We start from the raw sequence: 17,532 nt of genomic DNA, 5'->3' as shown, positions 1-17,532 counted from the left end.
ACAACTTTGGTGACAGTTGAAACATTTCAAACCGAGTGTTTTACACGTTATTGTGTTGAATTTCCCTCACACAAACTGCCAACCCCACATCAGCGTGTAGCTCAAGAGCTTGACGTTTCGCGCGAGCGCACAGCAGTTTGTAAACATTGGTCGGCGATTTCTAACTCTGGTCGCGAAAATTTGCTGTAAAACAATTAAATCGATTTTAATGCCCCACCATGAATTTAACTTGCGCGATTTGTTCGGACCTGCTGATGCCGTCGGACGACATCCACATGACGCCCTGCGGTCACGCGTTTCACTACGCTTGCTTGCTGCAGTGGCTTCAGAGGTGAGTTGCGAACTGGCTCCTTTCAAGAAATCTCACGAAATGGATTAAATTTGGGTTGCAGGTCGAAAACGTGTCCCCAGTGCCGGAACAAGTGCCACGAGAAAAGTTTGATCAAGGCGTACTTTAATGTGGCTGTGAGCGACGACAGCACGGCCGAGGACAGCGCAACGCTGCTGCACAAGCTGGACAATCTGACGCTGGCCGTTAGGGAAAAGGACAAAAAGATAAAAGAGTACGAGGATAAGGCGGAGACGGAGAAGGGAGACCGGAAGAAGATGAAAAAGATTATCAAGGGGTTGGAGGAGTTGGTTCAGAAGAAGGATTTTACGTTGATGGCTTACACGCAAGAGCTGGACATGCTGCGGCTGGACCGGACTCACATGCTGAAGCTGCAAAAGGAGCTGAAGGAGTTGAAGAGCAAGATGGATTTGATGTCCACGGTGGAGCACGTGATAACGGCCACGGCGCAGGAAGTTGAGGAGATGATAGCGAGCGATAACGATTTGCGCACGCTGGCCGTGCTGGTGGCCTCGCTGAAGCGTGAGCTGAAGGTCAGCGAAGGTCGGTGCCACGAAATGCGCGACCGGATCAAGTACGTTCAGAAGGATCTCTCGGACGAGAAGAAGAGAAGGAAAGACCTGGAGGAGAAGCTGTCGACGGCGGACAGCGAGCTGTACCGGTTGGAGCAGGAGGTGAAACGGCTGGAGAAGAATGCGGCGGCGACGGCGGACGCTTCGAGCGAGTCGGACTCGGTTGTGCTGAACACTCCGGATCAGCCGCCCAAGCGGAAGCGTGGCGTTGCCGATTTGGACCAGAGCACGCCGATGTCCGACAAGGTGCGCAACATCATGGCGTCCGACTCGCCCTACCTCAACATCAAAGCGAGCAGCATCGGGCTGGTACCGATTATGCGGGCCGGCCTCAGCTCAAGCGCCACGGCCGCCAAGTCATCAAGCGCAGCTAGCAGCACGCTGACCAAAACTCAAAGTGACCTTAGCGACAGATTTTCGATCATGCGCAATCCGAGACTCGCGGCGAGGACGACCGCGTTGCCGCCAAACAAGAATCTCGTGTTCAACGGATTGGGAGGTTCGGAGAGGAAGGAAAATTTCCCCGGATTTCCGGCGCGCAAGGAAACGCTGCCGGCAGCGGTGCCGGTTAAGCCGTCCACGTCAACGACGGTAAGTTTGAGCAAGCGGGTTAAAACGGGTAAACTTACGCGCCATCCGTCGACGACCAAGTTTTCCACGGCCCAGCAGATGATGGACGATTTCTTACTGCCCGATGATGATGACTGAGCTTGTTTTAGACAAAATTGTACATTTTTAAGTTTGGAATGATGATGGAATAAATAGTTGACGCAAAATTTACACTTCTACTGAACAATTTTATTGCCACCACCTTTTTGAAACATAAACTTTTTGTATTTCACCTCAACCGTCACCTGTTCGCCCTTCTGCTTTAACCTGCTCATCGTCTCCTCTCGCAGCCGGTTCGTTAATCTTAACCGCACCTTCGACCCAGCACCAAACGTATCCCCAATTAAGCCACGCTCCCCGGTGTCAAGCGTCGCTGCGAGGCCTACAAATGCTTGCCTATTATTGCCTTCTTTTTTAAACAACCCGCTAACAATAAGCTCCTCATCGCTGACGACCCTCTGAACCACTCCGACCTTCCGTTTCTCCTTGTAGATGTTTAGCTTTGGCAGAAATTCGGCGTGGAACTCCTTTTCGTTGGTGCAGCAATGCGCGAGATGGCCATAGAAAGCCAACCTGCAGGTGTTTGAGTGGATGTCGGTGTCCAGCCGGGAACCGATGACCAGCGCGTTCGGGGCAGCTTGAATAGGTCGCTCAAATTCTATCAAGATGACGATCAACGCTTCCGAGTCTTCCGGGTGATTTTCGTCCAATTGCTCGACGAACTCATGCTGTGACGATTGTGCTTTGAGTAGCGTTATTTTGCCCATTACGGTCTCGTGGCCACAGGTGATGTGAAACTTGGCCTTGTCTTTCAGTGGTCCCTTGAAGTACTTGATGCGGTTCAAACGGAACGCTGCCGCGTACACGTTCATCACGTAACCAGGTCGGCACAACAAGCCTCGCTCCAGCAGCTTCGGGTCGAACTGGGTTATGCAGATCCCCACGCGATCACCCTGCCGAGCGATCTGTTGGCTTTGCTTGAACATCTGCATCGATTTGACCTTCTTGACAACCTTCAAACTAGGTATCTCCACATCCTCGTTCAACCGTATCTGCCCCTGCAGCACCGTCCCAGTGCAGACAGTTCCTTGCCCTCGAATCCCAAAGCAATGATCAACCGCAAACAGAAACGGCATTTCAAAATTCCGCTCCGGAACAAACGCCAACCCTGTCAAGACTTCCAAAAACGAGTCCAAATTCAAACCACTCCCCGCCGAAATCTCCACGATCGGCGACCCAGCAAAAACGGTCTTCTCCAACGCCGCCCCAACGCCTCTCTTCATCTTCTCAACGATCTTCCCCCTTTTCCCCTCCTCAACCGTGTCCACCTTGTTCAGCGCCACAACCATCCTCCGGCAGGTCAGCTCTCCAATCACCAAACATTCAGCCGTTTGCGTTTGAATACCCTTCCCAATATCCACCACCAGCACCATCATGTCGATGATCTGCGCCCCCCCAATAATCGTCCTAATCAAGCTGGAATGTCCCGGGCAGTCCACGAACGTAAACTGCAGCTTTTCGTCGCTTCCCGATTGAAGGCGCGAAGGCAGGTCCACCTGGAGCGCGCTGAAACCGAGATCCAGCGTTATGCCACGTTGCTGGGATTGGGGGTTCTTGTCGAAGGCGGCCGTGCTGGCTATTGCGCTCAGCGCTTTCGCCAGCGTCGTCTTGCCGGAATCGACGTGGCCCAGGATGCCCACGTTTAGGTTGAGCATGGCGTCTGGGGAATGGAATAATTTCAGAGTATATAAAATTTATTATACATAAATTGTCTAAGCTTAACGATTTTCGTTATTTGTTTAAAGATTGCAAGCTTAAAAAATATTTGATGAAAAAAGTGTAAGTTTGAACTTCAGAGACTATCACCAAGGTCAACAAAACTTAAATAGGTAACAATCGTTGACCACCAGCGGTGCCCGCCGTGTCAGTTTGTAGATCTCGAGTGTATGGGACAGGAATATTAGTAACGTTTGAAAGTAACTTTAACGTTACCTGAAGTCAACTTTTCAACACATTTCACGGAATAACTGACATAAAACCGGATATCAAAAATTTAAGGTGGGCTTCTTCTTTTTTACATTTGTTTTTCTTCTGATTTGTCGGTTTTTATCGTTTCTTTGGAAAATGTACGGTTTTTTAAGCTTGTAGGGGAACTATACCCTTTCTCAGCCTATTTCTATTATCAGCCTATCAGCACTTTGATCATAAATTACAGCTTTCATAAAGTGTTTTTGACTGTTCCAAAGTAATAAATAGCTCAAACAAAAGTGAGCAAGCAACTCTCCATTGTTGATACATCTAAAAATGTTGATTTAATAGCGGAAAACGGCAAAAGTGATGAGAATTGGTCGAACGGCTTAGAGTGATTAAAATGGGCATATTTCCCCTAATAATAGTTTATGCAACAAGGTACAAAAAGTAGGTTTTTTCATCATGAATCGTACAGTTATCCAACGAGATTTACCGAGTTGCATAAATACGACGAGTGCTTAAAAAAATCAACTTTTGCAACAAGTTCCATACAACATTTTTTGCAATTCCGAAAAAACACCCTTTGAATAGAATTGTAAGTCAACTGTCTATGTGTCAATTCACAACAAAACAATATTGAAAAGTATAAATTTTCCATACAAGTGCTGGAAAGTTCAACTTCTTAGCACCAATTTCAATGCTGAAAAGTAGAATGTTTCAACACTTGTACACTCAACTCCCGGTGGCTGAACACTTTTTCGTTGACACTTTTTTTTTAAGTTTGTACCCAGTTGGTTGGTCAAAGTCAAACTAAAATGTGACGAACTGTCACTTTTTACTCGGGACTCACACTTACTAGGTATCATACCAAACGTTTGATAGCGTGTGTGAGTTCCGTGTAAAGAGGGTGTCAAACTAAAAAGTTCGTTTGACAACAGTTGGTGTCAAACCATCGGGGTTTCAGTGTAATTTTAAATATGTTTTTTTTACTTTATGCGTCAACTTTTCAATTTAACTTAAATTGTCTTCCTTGACCTGAGCAAAACGTGAAATGGAAAAAATACCTTTGGCTTTCAGATCACCAGATAACCGGAACTTAATCTTCCTTGAAACAGATCCTGAACGAAAATAAACAAAACCCACTTGTTTTGATCCGGCTCGGGGAGATCAATAAATTCCGTTGCGCGTTAGCTGGCGTTACGAACCACCCATTGGGATCAACGTGTTGTCAACATTCCTATCCCCCTTTCCAAAACGCACGCTGCCTATCGCCAGGCGTTTTCGGGGTTAAATTTCCACCAACAAACTGTGCGTGTTGCATACTGGCAGGCGTTTTAAAGGTGTGCTTCCCGGTTTGTCCACCAGGGACCAAACTGTCATCGCCATACTCTTTCCGGTTTTTGACTTGCGGCTGATCAGTTCTGTTTTTCTGAAAGTGAGTGATTTTTTGTGTTATTTCGCTGGTAATTTGTGGAATTTCTGTTAAATAGTTCAAGGAAACTAAACATGCTACTCGTAGTTTAAGCTTGTGCAGCAAAAATCGTGCCACCTCGTCTAACCTGCGAATCTTCTCTGCTCCATTCCACAGACCAACAACCACCAGCAATGGCCAAGTCCAAGAATCACACCAATCACAACCAGAACCAGAAGGCCCACAAGAACGGCATCAAGAAGCCCAAGCGCCAGCGCAACGAGTCGACCCGCGGAATGTGCCAAAAGTTCCTGCACAACCTGCGCTTCTCGAAGAAGGGCAACCTGAGCCGCGAGGAGTCCCTCCAGCGGGCCGAGGAACGCAAGGCAAAGTTCGCCGGACAGCCAGCTCCGGTCAGGCTGTAGGATGGACATGGTGACTTTTGAAGATGCGCTTTTGTGGGAAGTGTGTGTTTGGGCAAACGTTTTGTACACAAGTGCGATTGCGAGCTTCGTGGAGAAATAAAGGTTTTTGGAAGGAGTTCCAATGAAATCCCCTGAGGGGATTGTTGGCTCCGGACAAAACTTATGAAACGCTATGTCGGATTGCTCTGTTTGAATGAAAGAAATGGCATCGTTACGGGTGTTGTAAAAGTATACCTTTGGTTGTGTGGATTAGGTAGAGTGACAATAGTAAAAGGTTAAAATTGTTTAGTTTTCCGTAGACCTTACCTGAATGGCTATGTTTATTAAGGAAATATCCAGACAATTACTAGAAAAAGAGTACTGGATTCGAGTGATGGAAAATGCGAAATGGTTTTTTGCTAAAAAATTATTTGCATTCTATGGACTGTCCTTGCTTGCAAAAATGTCCCATATGCACTTTCATCACTTTTGAGTTAATGATGCAGTTTTGTTGAAAATCGTGTGCCCTTTCAGAAAAGCTAAAAAACGCATATGTATTCATGATATTAATTAAAAATAGTTTTTCCTTAGAAGCAAATCAGGACAAATCGAGAATAAGTTTTCAAAACAACGCGTTGGAACGTATGAGTCATGGGATTCGTATGCAGATAAGACTTTTTTAAAATCTTATCTAGAAATGTAACGAATTGGAACAAATGTTTAAGCCATATTTTTATATATTTTTGATTGATTTTTTTTCAATATAGGTGGAAATTCTCGAATGTTTAACGGGTTAAGCACTCGCTACTATCTGCATCCAAAATTGCAGATTTCACGGTTTAATGTGTAATTTGTTGATTTATTTGGTACGATAACTAAGTCTTGTTAGTTAACACTTTTGATCAGGTCAAAGAAGACACTTTAGGAAATTAGAAAATTACGAAGGATCAAAAATAAACTTGACAAACAAACTTATTTTGCAAAACTGTTCATAGAAAGTATGCTTTGGAGCTATTCAACTCTAGAATTCAGTTGAAAACGCTTTTTATGAGCTGCAATTGAGCAGCTGTTTTGTTTGGTTGACCATTCTGTGCATTGTCCCAAAGTTTGGTTGAAGTTGGTTGCCGGAGTCCCGAGTTATAATTACAAATGTTTACGGTAGTCGAACTTGTACGTGCGTCAAACGCGTTCTGACCAGAAATCCCTTTCGCCAGTTGTCGCACTTACATCAATTCTCAGGGAGTGACAAAATAGCACGACAAGATTGAAACTACACTCAACCCCCGGTGGTTGGTCACTTTTTTGTTTGACACTTTTTTAGTTTGTACCCCGTTGGTGTACAGTTGGTGTCAAACAATCGGGGTTTGAGTGTACTTTCATATGTAAAGTGACACAAATTTTCGGAGCTTTTTTGGTTTTCATAGAATATCTCAGGATCGTTAAACTTCTACGCATAATTGTCCCACCAAGTATTTTCTTACACGAAATCATTAGTTTTATGAAGCATTATTTCTTGTTTGCCTGTTGTATAGTAAGCGGATCACAAACAAGAGTGATAAACTGCTAACTGGGGCGACTAGGAACACTTAGAGTGAATAGGAACCTACGGGACAATTATGCGTAGAAACACAAAAATCGGTCGAAAAATTTCAATCGCGTTTTTCTCAGTTGCACTTTTTTGAACATGGGACAATTGTGCTTAGAACGGCAGTGTTCTGAGTTCGAAAAATCAATTCCCAAAATAATCTGTCGGTGAAAACTGATTTTATCTCGTTTTCAAGTTAAAAACCGTAATATATCACTCTAAACCCCAAAAATGCGTCCAAAATCTTGGTGTAACTCAGGGCAGAGATGTTGTTTTTCGTCAAGATATCAATTTTTAGAGCCCAGAATATATTCCTGACACAGCACATCTTGAATCGATCCATAACTTGAGCCCCAGAGTCTTCAGGTAGTGTAAAATAGTGGTACGGAGAAACCTCTTTTTACGCGAAGGCGTTACGCTTTTTATTTTGTTGATTTCTCTTAAACCACACAATATTTTTGCAAGCTTCTAAAAGCATTTTGTTGATCTGAACAAAACCTACAAATTGCTTTTAAAAGATTTCAAAAATGTTGCGTCGTTCCAGAGAAATTGACAAACTAGAAAAGCGTAACGAACCGCGTAAAAAGAGGTTTCACTGTACTACGATCATACTCAGTTTCTCAAGTAAAGTGTTTTTGAACGGCTTCCGAGAAAAAAGAAAATAAGAATAAGAAAACAAAATAAGAAAATGCACAAAATGTGCGCATTGAATTATTGTACTAAATGACCAAACGGCAGTATTGCGACGAATTAGGAGAATAACGATCGTACGAGCGATTGTTCCTCTTGCCCCATATCAATCAAAAATAAGCCAACGAAAAAAAAATTTCCGAGGCCTTCAGATAATCGAGTCTGGACTGTACTATTTTCTAAACTTTTAAATAATTTCGTATAAATTTCGTAATTTTACAAACTTGGTTTTGCATCTTATTTTTTTTTCCAAAAATCTAGTTTCACCTACATAAAAAAAATATGTATATAGAAAAAGTGCTCATTCTCATTCTCAGGATGTCTTCAACGAACTATTAAAAGATTAACGATCGTTTTGTTATCATTTGATGACTTATTAAAACTGAAGTCTGTGGAAATAAAACGCAATTTGAGATTTCATTGAAATGTTTCCTTTATTTGATACCATCGTTTACTAAACTTAAAAAAGTAAATATTCAAAATCCGTTCTATTGCTGTTCCTACGATTCTGTTTCATCTTGCCTCTACGTTGGATATTTTTTTCTGTTTCTTCTTTGCTCATATCTTCTTTTCATCTCGTGCCTCTACCAAGTTTGGTTATAATATTATACTGTTTTTCGTTATTAATCTGGGAAATCTAAGAATCTATTTCAAAATATGGGTAAATTTGGCTTTAAATATAGGCTCGTTTTTATATCGTACCAATTTTATTTTCTGCTCTGCTACGAAGGTGTAATTCTTGTACTGTTGAAAAAAAAAACCAGGATTCGAAAATCAGATTTGTTTTTTTGAGGGGCCCCTCGCTTCTTGCTAAGTATGTGACTAGATTCAATATTAATTATACCCATAGATTACAAATGTTAATGAACAAAATCGAGTGCATCGTGAAATAGTCAGGAGAAACTCTGGTTGAGAGAGTGTGCTGAGGATTTTTTTAAATAATCTACACAACATTTTGATATCTGAGAGTCTAAAATGCTGTTCGTACTAAAAGTTAATCTCTTAATGGAAAAATGCGCTTTCTAGTACTCTTTTGAGAAGAAGCGTTGTTTGTTTGTTCTAAACTCAATTCAAAATTTCTTTACTGCTAGAATTCTAAAATTAACACGCACTCACATCCACTGTATTTACATATGCATTAAGGGTAAGCTAATTAAGAGCTGCTGCTGATGCTGACGAAATTTCTACGAACTAAGTGTTTCCCGTTGCCTAGCACTACTTTCTACACTTTAATTTTCGATCCCTCTAGCTGCATGCGCTCCACAACCCGTACTAACGTAAAGATAAATTTGGGTTTCAAATACAGGGGTTTGACTGTGTTCGGAACGGAATCCCTTTCTTAATCGAAGACCAACCAAAGTTCAAATGTGAACTTAGACCACTTTCTCTCCCTAATTTGTTTCTCCATTTAATTCGCAAACCTACCGCTCGCTTCAACTGTCACACAACACACACGGGTACATGCTTTATCGAATACTTGAATTTGTAGTTTTGGTTAGTTGGTAAAGTGCTGCTTTCTGACCATATATATGTATGAAATGCACGAAAGTTTTGCTACACAAACTCTGTGGAGGGGAAAACAGTGAGGAGAGTTGAGTGTGCCTTTAGGTAAGGGAGCTTAATTAAAGGATTATATAGATAACTATCACAACTAGCAGCGTGATCGACAGCGTCACGATCGCCATCCATTGCCGGCGGTCTGGAAGTGAAAAAAGGTGAAAAAGTTACATAAAAGTTGGCATCATTTGGCAAATAACGTACCGTTGGTCATGTGCAACACCTTGGCCACCTTCTTCATGGTGGAGTCCAGCTTCGAGTCTGTTTGCTCCAGCTCGTTGCCGAATTCGTCCAGCATGCTGAAAGATTAGTTTACTTGAAATTCAATATTTGGTGCATTTATATCAATGTGGTGAGATGTTTATCAAAAAATTGAAACTCGATTATCTCGGTACTGGCTGATTCCATACAAAACAAAACAATTTTTTTTTTTGAAAAGTTTAACTTTTCAGCACCAACAGCAAAACTTTTCAGTCTTTGGATCGTACCTGTTACTAAATTATTCTAAATCTATTCTATAATTTTTGGTTGAGAAAGGTAGGCCGTTTTACCGACCGTGAATGACGAAAAAGATTCACGCAGAATTAGCCAAAAATGCTTCAAACTTCACACTGTATAATCCATATGTACAATTTCAATCTCTCCTGAAAGTTTCATGAAGATATTACATGATTAAACTGAGTTAGAGACGATTTGAGGCTCAATATTTTGCCGTGCGCAAAGTCGGACTGTGAAACTTTCTGAGCGTTTTTCTCGAAACACCGAGTTGATTTACGGGTACCACGATATCTCGAGATGGGATAGAACAAATTGGCTAAAATTTGGGATAAAGACACTCAAGACATATCCCGTGTGCATAACGCGGCTCGATATTGAAATTTTGCTTTATGAAAAAAAAAAAAAATACAAAAATCAAAAACTGACGATTTTTATATTAAAAACACAAAAATATTTTCATCTTTTTTTTAAATAAGTTTTTTTGAAAATAAGCCTTCGTCATGCACACAGGACCAGTTCAACGAGTCTTCACCAACATTTTGAGCCGATTTGGTCAAGGCAGTGTTAAGATATCGTGGCATTCGTTTTTTGAATCTGCTAACTTCAAATAGCTATATCTCGGCAATGATACATCCCAATGTCTTTAAATTAGTATTGATGACGGATAAAATTGTATTTTTTAATGCCCTGAAAACAGATTTGAAATAACATTAATTGTGTGGCTCACACCCACCTCTCACTTCTTGTCGATTTGCATGTATGTAACCCCTTAAGTAAAATTTTCCACTGAAGCGTCCCGGGAAAAATATTTTACTTAACTGCATTTAGCAAAACATTGTCAAAAAAAAAGTTATAAATTTGCTATACATTTTGTTATGTCAGGTAAAAATCTTGGGAGTATTTGACAATACATTTTATTTTTAAGGCAATCAAGAACTCAAATTTTGACTAAAATGGTGTCGTAAAACTCATATTTTTTTGTCAAAAACATACGAGAAAAAATTGTTCGTGATTCGGTTAGCCTAAGTCCCATACAAACCTTCCAATAATCGAACTTTGGACAATCCAAAATTTGGATAATCGAGTCTGGACTAAAATTTACTAAATTTTAATAAGAATATAATTTGCTGATAATACAGTAATTTTTTAGTTAAAAAATTCAAAAAACAATGAAGAATTCCGTATTATTTTTCAAAAATACTCGCAACATAGATATCGATCAAAGCAAAATTTTGTATGCATTTTCACTTCTAGAGTTTTTTTTTGTAAAATACTAAAATTTTAACAAAATATCGTATTTTAGTACTTTAACTAAAATGTTCATAATTTGATAAAATAATTTAAGATAAATACAAAATGTCACTTCGTTTGTTGCACATATTTAAAATAATAAGAAATTGAGTATTTTTGAAAAAAATGCGTTTATTAAAAACAACAGTACCGTAAAACGGGGTGACTTTGATAGCCGGGGTGACTTTGATAGGTTTGCGATTTGAAGAGTACAATTAAATTACGAAAGGAATGGTTTAGAAACATACTGACCGTGGTAGAGAAGTGTTCAAAGTACCCCAAGAAGAACTTTTCATAAAATTTTGACAAGCTTGAAAAGTTAGTTAACTATAGTTAAGAAAATGTTGATGAAAGTCATTATTTTAAACTTCTCAAAGTGTCATGATTTTCTCAATGAACATATTTTTGAATCGGAAAACAGAATGCTTTTTCGGATTCTTTGGACAATTTTCCACTAGGAGAAGGTTAAAAAAGTTTGTAAATAATAAATAATATGTGTTTTTGAAACACAATTGAAAAAAATCTCCAAATTTATAGGCAATTTCAGTTGAAAAAATTTCATGTAAAATGTGAAAACTTGTGATTCTTGCCTTGAATTCAGTATAAAATGCAATATAAATCGATAATTTTATAAACAAAACTAGTTTTTACAAATTTCAGGAAAAATTTCGACTTTTTGAAAATTTTACTTAAAATTTATATGCATTTTGCTAAAAAGCTTATACACTTAGTTAACTAAATATAAACATTGATTGTTTTTCTTAAAAACTATATCAGGTACATTTAGCGTACAAATAAAGTTTGAACATCTTAAATATGATTTTAACAAGAAAAACTATGACTATCAAAGTCACCCCGGAATTAAAACTATTTTGAACGTAACTAACATGTACGTCCGAAATAGTGCATGGACTTTGTGTGGCCTACCCCAGTAGGGGAGAGTGGGGAGACTTGATCCCCGGGGACACTTGATCCCAAGCCTGTACACGGAGAAAAAAGAGTTCCCAAAATCGTGAACAAGCGTTCATGAAAATGGGAACCACGAACAAAGTGTTCAAATTTCATGGTACGTTTTTCAAAATCGTACCATGGGATTTGAACACTTTGTTCGAGGTTCCCATTTTCATGAACGCTTGTTCACGATTTTGGGAACTCTTTTTTCTCCGTGTATCTCGTCAGCATGTGGGTAAAACAATTGGCTTTGTTCTAGAAAGTTGTGCGAAATCAACTAAAACTCATTGTAGAAAACAAAGAAAAAAAAAAAAATAAAAATGTTTAGATTGAGTTACACACATTTTTCTAAAAAGTGCTGCAAAAAACGTACAAGAGATCTTTTTTGTTTGTTTTGATAATTTTAGAAAACACTCAAAAATAATTCAAAAAAATATTTTTTATACATGAATTGTTTGATAAACATATCAACTCCAAAACCCTTACGCATTTGACGTTAAATTTATCGTCATACTAATTTTACAATCAATTGTTTAAAATAAGTGCGTTTAGGGAGACTTGATCCCTGCATTTTTACAGTCACTGGATTCAGCCTCAAGATTAAATAATTGTGCTGGGTTTTCGTACATAGTTTCCTTCAGTATAGTTGAACCGGCTCTGTGGCTTAATGGTTACGGCTTCTGTCTCCCAAGCAGAAGGTGCAGGGATCAAATCCCGGTCGGTACCTTTGAAATTTGGAATCAGGAATTTGAATATGAATAAAAACTAAAATGAATCAGGTGGGATTCGAACTCACACCTTTGGATTGGTGGTCTGGGACGCTAAGCAGTCGGCTATCAGAAGGTTTGCACTCTAGCAGTGAATTGATCCGTAGTGTTGAAACATGTTATCTCTTCTTCTCATATTATTAAATACGCGCTGATCCCTGATTTGCCTGAGAGGATTGGAAGTCTAAATATAGATCGAGTTTCCTTCAGATGCTTGCTTCTATGTTTAGGCGGGGCCGAACAATGCCCAGCGACCTCGGAATTGGACCGCAAGGAGCTCTGTCATTCTGAAATGGGTCGTTGGAAGCAGCGCGAGGGCTATCACCACCTAATACCCGGGACTGAGATAAGCTGTATCAGCATTCGGCATGTACACAGTCTGATACAAATTATACTTTCCCATAATTTCGCTACCGGTTAGCGGGTATTGGATTGGACCACACACACACACATAGTTTCCTTCAGTATAGTTGAACATAACTTACTGCAGTTTGAACCATTTTTCAAAAGTTTTGTAAACAAAAATTACCAGTTTTTGTAAACATGCTCAATTTTGGTCTAAAAAAGAAAATTTTAAGTTTTTAAATATTTTGCATGCTAAACTTGTTATATTTTGAACACAAACGTAACAGGTTTAATGTGAAATTGCTGTAACTTATAGATAATTAAACGTTTGGATGAATAAGAAACATTTTGCTTAAGATTTCTTCAAAATGTTGAATGGGGGATCAAATTACTCCCAACATTTTGAAAATGGCGGTTTAAAATATTTTTTTAAAACGCTTGGCATGATTCGAAGAGTTTATCTGATGAAATACCCTTATCAGCCAAACATAGTTGTATGTTTAAGCTTTCAATTCATGCAAAAAGTTCATAGTTTTGTGAGAAATTTACAGAGTTATGTGCGATACAAAAAAAAGGGATCAAGTCTCCCCACTCTCCCCTACATGTTTTAAAAATAATAATCTTGAGAAAAACCTTACTTGCTGGAAAATATTCTAAAAACAAATTGAAATCCTATCAAAGTCAGTGACATAAACTTTGAAAAATATTCCCAACGGCCTTATTTAATAATGCCTCAAAGAACTTCTTGCAATGTTCCTGTGCCAGAATGGCCGGCAGCGAAATCACGGGTGAGTTTAATTTATATTAGTAAAGGTTCAACATCTTCCAAGTTCGGTAGGGGAAATATACCCATTTTAATCACTCTAAGCCATTCGACCAATTCTCATCACTTTTGCCGTTTTCCGCTATTGAATCAACATTTTCAGATGTATCAACAATAGAGAGTTGCTTGCTCACTTTAATTTTAGCTATTTGTAACTTTGGAACAGTCAAAAACACTTTATGAAAGCTGTAATTCATGATCAAAGTGATGATAGGCCGATAATAGAAATAGGAGAAAGGGTATAGTTCCCCTATTAAAGGAAGTCAAAAATTGGATCACTGATTCCCAGTGAGAACTGGCCTTTTGTACTCGGCAGCTAATTTAAATGTTTTCAGAGCAGGCACGCCAAAATAAACAAAAAAAAATACTACTCACACTGCCTGCTCGTCGAGCTCGATGCCAATCTGGCGCGACACCGTCTTGAGCGTCCCAATCGAGTCGCTAATCACGTCCAGCTGCTCGTCCTGGGAAGCCATTATCCGCTGCTGCGTGCCGAGCGTGTCCTCGACGAACCGCGACGAGCCCGAGTCCAGCATCATCGCGGACGAGTGCGTCGGACTGTCGTCCAGGTTGTTCTCCAGCTTGGAGTACTTGGCTCCACTGTGTCGGGACGCCATCGCTGCTCCGGCCGAACTAATCAGGTGCTTTCCGGTGCCCGATAGGTTCAGGTTGTTGTTGTTCAAGGTGTTGTTGCCGTGATGCTGCGTTCCGCCGCTGCTTCCGTTTCCGATGATGCAGTTGTTGTTGATAAAGTTCTTGCTCTGCTGGTGCGGCGATCCGCCTCCGTTCTCGCAGTTGTCCAACAGGGGCTGTCTCGCCGTAATGTCTCGATCGCGGTTCCGGTTGATGATCATGCAGGCATCCTTCATAGACTTGACCTCATCGCGGGTTGCATCGATAAACTGGCGCCGGCTGGAAAGTTCCTTGTTGTCGATTTTAAACTTGTTCGGGTTCTTCTCTACAATACTTATAGAACGGGTTGGTTAAGGAAAATTTTATAACGATTTAAAAACTAGATAAAGTTAGTTTTAAAAGTATCTTTTTTGGCAAAAGGATATTGATCGTGTCCTCGAGATCCTCCAGGTCCCACTCGATGCTGCGCAGAGAGTTTTTCAGTTCCGTCGTGGTCCACTCGGCCTCCGCTGTGGTGCCGCCGGAAAGTGCATCGTTCAGTTCGCGCCACCGAAGGTACAGTCCACGTGTTTTGTTCAGTGCCTTGAAAACTTCGCTGGAATTCAAAGGAAAGAGGAAAAATCCTTTAATATCATGACATTGTAATAGAATAGATGAGAGAAAAAAATTTTCAGGTGTTTTCTTTCAATATCGGTTACCGTAAACTGGGGTTAAGGCTCTGGGAGGCATCATTCCCGATCGCAGGGTGACCACCCAAATTCCATTTTCAAATTTCCGACTTTTTTCCAGACTTTTTCAGAATGCTTAAATAATAGGCATTTCTTATCTAAAGAATGATTTCAAACAAAAAACTTTCTATAAGTCAATATTAACCACCAAAAAAAAATCTCAATGAATTAAAAAAAAATCCAAATATAGGCATTTTTTTTAAATACAGAAACTAAACAACAAATAAAGAAAACTTCTAAAATTTAATTTCATTATTATTTAAATCATCATTATTATGATTCAGAGTAGAAACACAAACAATTAGTCTTTGAAAAAATAATCGAAAGTTCAACAATACTTATAACTTCCATGGTATTTTTTAAATTGGCAAACGTATACTGCCGTTCTACGCATAGTTGTCCCATGTCAGTTTTTGACGATTTTGACTTTATGCCATTTTTTAAGTTTAGTCTGATGTGTACTTTAAGAAAAACACATAAAATTTGGTACTTTGTTCGGAAACTCATAAAAAAACACCAAGTCTGTTTGTCCCATCGTTGAACTTCTACGCATAATTGTCCCATCAAGTATTTTCTTACACGGAATCATTAGTTTTACTAAGCATTATGCCTTGTTTAGCAAGAGGATCACAAATAAGGGTAATAAACTGCTAACTGGGGCGATTAGGGACACATAGGGCGAATAGGAACCCACGGGAGAATTATGCGTAGAAACACAGAAATCGGTCGAAAAATTTCAATCGCGTTTTTCGCAGTTGCACTTTTTTTAACATGGGACAATTATGCGTAGAACGGAAGTATAGTTTTTATTTTTTTTAACTTCATCATCATTTTAAATCAAAGAATGATTAAAACGTAATTGCTGTTATTATTCATTCAAAGGATTTAGAAAAATGTCATGGAATTCATAAAACAAAATGTTTTTGCCCTTTTTAATTATGTAATTTTTGATATTGATTTTTTAATCAATGTTAATTTTCTTAGTGGTCAGTATTTAACTGTTTTTTTCAATGAAAATTCAGTTTGATATGAATTCAAGTTTTCCCACTTATTTTAAGCGACTGTTTGAAGAGACAATTTTTTTAAATAATTATGCAAGAACTCAAAATTTTTGGATTATTTTTTTTGCAATTTCAATATTTTCTTTATGTTTTCAAAACGTAAAAATCTTTTTCAATTTTGGATTTTATTCGATATTTAAGTTTTCCGCAAACTGAAAATCAAGCTTTATCTATGGTAGGTAATTTACCCATACTCACAAAAAAAAGTTCAAGGGCAACATTTGGAAAAAAAAAACACATTTTAAATTATGTACTTAATGAATTTAGTTAAACAATTACAAATATTTACCCAAAAAAAAAAACTATTGTCAAACTCAATGTCGAATCCTGTTTCAAATATTCAATTATGTGACAAAATGGAATAGAATTATAATTCAAAGCTGGCCATTACGCTCTATTTTTATATTAGTTTTTCATCAACTATACCTCTTGTTTTGTGAAATAAAAAAATTAAAAGCGATCATTTGATTCATAAAAAAATATTATGAAAATCTGTGTCAAAGACTTCAATATTCATGAAGATTTTAAAGGTCTTAAACAGCTTTTCCATACTCAAATATCGACGGTAACATTTCAAAAGGCATCATGTACATTTTGACACTTTCTGGGTTATTGCATATTCTGAAAGTACACTCAAAATAGTGTCCACCACAATGTTGCATGAAAATATAGGTGATTTTTTTCCATATGGATGTTCATGCGAAATCTACGTGAATCTCAGGAGTCTTGGCGTTAGCCGTTTTCAAACGAACCAATACATTCATATGTAACAACACAAGAATTCACGTGAAAGTTGCAGCAATTTCACGCAGCATCTACCTTCTCAGAATGTGACCATCACATGATTTTTGAGGTGATTATGGTTGTTTGGGGGAGGGGGATTTTTATTCATTTTTTTCTGTTTTTGGTGATTTCTGAACAAAGAATACATGGAGTTGTGTTTTCACCGCGGTTTTTACTTTTTATTTTTTTAAATATGCCAATTTTCATGAACACGCATCACAACACATAATCACTTCACATCACACACAATCACTTATCACAATATTTTTCTTTATATTAATTTCTCCGACATAAACCCGTTCTGAAGCACAGGCGAATAGTCCACGAATCCGGCACGCTTGCGGCCTGCAGAGAAGTCTAGTGAACAGTTTCAGTCACTTTACCATTCGCGGCCAGCGCCTTCGTCTTTATCACCACGGCCTGCTTTGAATGCCTTGACTACCTTGCATTCCGGTCCCGCTGAAACATTCGCACATCCAGCCTCAAACTACAATTGGCCACGGTG

The 17,532-nt window shown here is 39.0% G+C and overlaps 4 protein-coding genes across 6 annotated transcripts in view; 2 read left to right on the top strand and 2 right to left on the bottom strand.

The window, feature by feature from the left end:
• Positions 1-92: 92 nt before the first annotated feature.
• LOC120420074 (E3 ubiquitin-protein ligase TRAIP) lies at positions 93-1,709 on the top strand. The gene is made up of 2 exons (XM_039582997.2): positions 93-331; positions 393-1,709. The coding sequence occupies exons 1-2, from the start codon at positions 219-221 to the stop codon at positions 1,627-1,629; spliced, it is 1,350 nt and encodes a 449-aa protein (XP_039438931.1). The 5' UTR covers positions 93-218; the 3' UTR covers positions 1,630-1,709.
• LOC120420073 (selenocysteine-specific elongation factor) lies at positions 1,707-4,716 on the bottom strand. Its single transcript, XM_039582996.2, has 2 exons — positions 4,566-4,716; positions 1,707-3,250 (listed from the first exon to the last, which is right to left on the bottom strand). Exon 2 carries the CDS (start codon positions 3,243-3,245, stop codon positions 1,707-1,709), a length of 1,539 nt encoding a protein of 512 aa, XP_039438930.1. The 5' UTR covers positions 3,246-3,250; positions 4,566-4,716.
• Positions 4,717-4,796: 80 nt separating this feature from the next.
• LOC120420076 (60S ribosomal protein L29) lies at positions 4,797-5,510 on the top strand. 2 transcript variants are annotated; one of them, XM_039583000.1, is made up of 2 exons: positions 4,797-4,936; positions 5,090-5,510. In XM_039583000.1, exon 2 carries the CDS (start codon positions 5,107-5,109, stop codon positions 5,335-5,337), a length of 231 nt encoding a protein of 76 aa, XP_039438934.1. In that variant the 5' UTR covers positions 4,797-4,936; positions 5,090-5,106; the 3' UTR covers positions 5,338-5,510. The 2 variants fall into 2 exon arrangements, with proteins under 2 accessions (XP_039438934.1, XP_039438935.1); XM_039583001.1 differs by having other exon boundaries at positions 4,914-4,964.
• Positions 5,511-8,006: 2,496 nt separating this feature from the next.
• LOC120420080 (syntaxin-10) overlaps positions 8,007-17,532 on the bottom strand; it is a 29,397-nt gene continuing 19,871 nt past the window's right edge. For both annotated transcript variants that reach the window (XM_052710062.1, XM_052710061.1), the window contains exons 2-5: positions 14,882-15,050; positions 14,198-14,790; positions 9,353-9,447; positions 8,007-9,290 (exon numbers count right to left, since the gene is read on the bottom strand). In XM_052710062.1, the coding sequence (XP_052566022.1) occupies positions 9,214-9,290; positions 9,353-9,447; positions 14,198-14,691 (666 nt within the window). In that variant the 5' untranslated portion in view covers positions 14,692-14,790; positions 14,882-15,050 and the 3' untranslated portion in view covers positions 8,007-9,213. The remainder of the gene's footprint in view (positions 9,291-9,352; positions 9,448-14,197; positions 14,791-14,881; positions 15,051-17,532) is intronic.

This window comes from Culex pipiens, chromosome 3, assembly GCF_016801865.2.
Source record: "Culex pipiens pallens isolate TS chromosome 3, TS_CPP_V2, whole genome shotgun sequence".
NCBI classification, from domain to species: Eukaryota; Metazoa; Arthropoda; class Insecta; order Diptera; family Culicidae; genus Culex; species Culex pipiens.
The sequence above is the reverse complement of the archived record's forward strand: the minus strand, read 5'-3'. Positions and strand labels throughout refer to the sequence as shown.

Excerpts from the sequence above, each read along its gene's own strand:
- LOC120420074 (XM_039582997.2), top strand. The coding sequence starts at position 219 with ATGAATTTAACTTGCGCGATTTGTTCGGACCTGCTGATGCCGTCGGAC. Across the intron at positions 332-392 it reads TTGCTGCAGTGGCTTCAGAG|GTCGAAAACGTGTCCCCAGT; the intron begins GTGAGTTGCGAA and ends TTTGGGTTGCAG.
- LOC120420076 (XM_039583000.1), top strand. The coding sequence starts at position 5,107 with ATGGCCAAGTCCAAGAATCACACCAATCACAACCAGAACCAGAAGGCC.
- LOC120420073 (XM_039582996.2), bottom strand. The coding sequence starts at position 3,245 with ATGCTCAACCTAAACGTGGGCATCCTGGGCCACGTCGATTCCGGCAAG.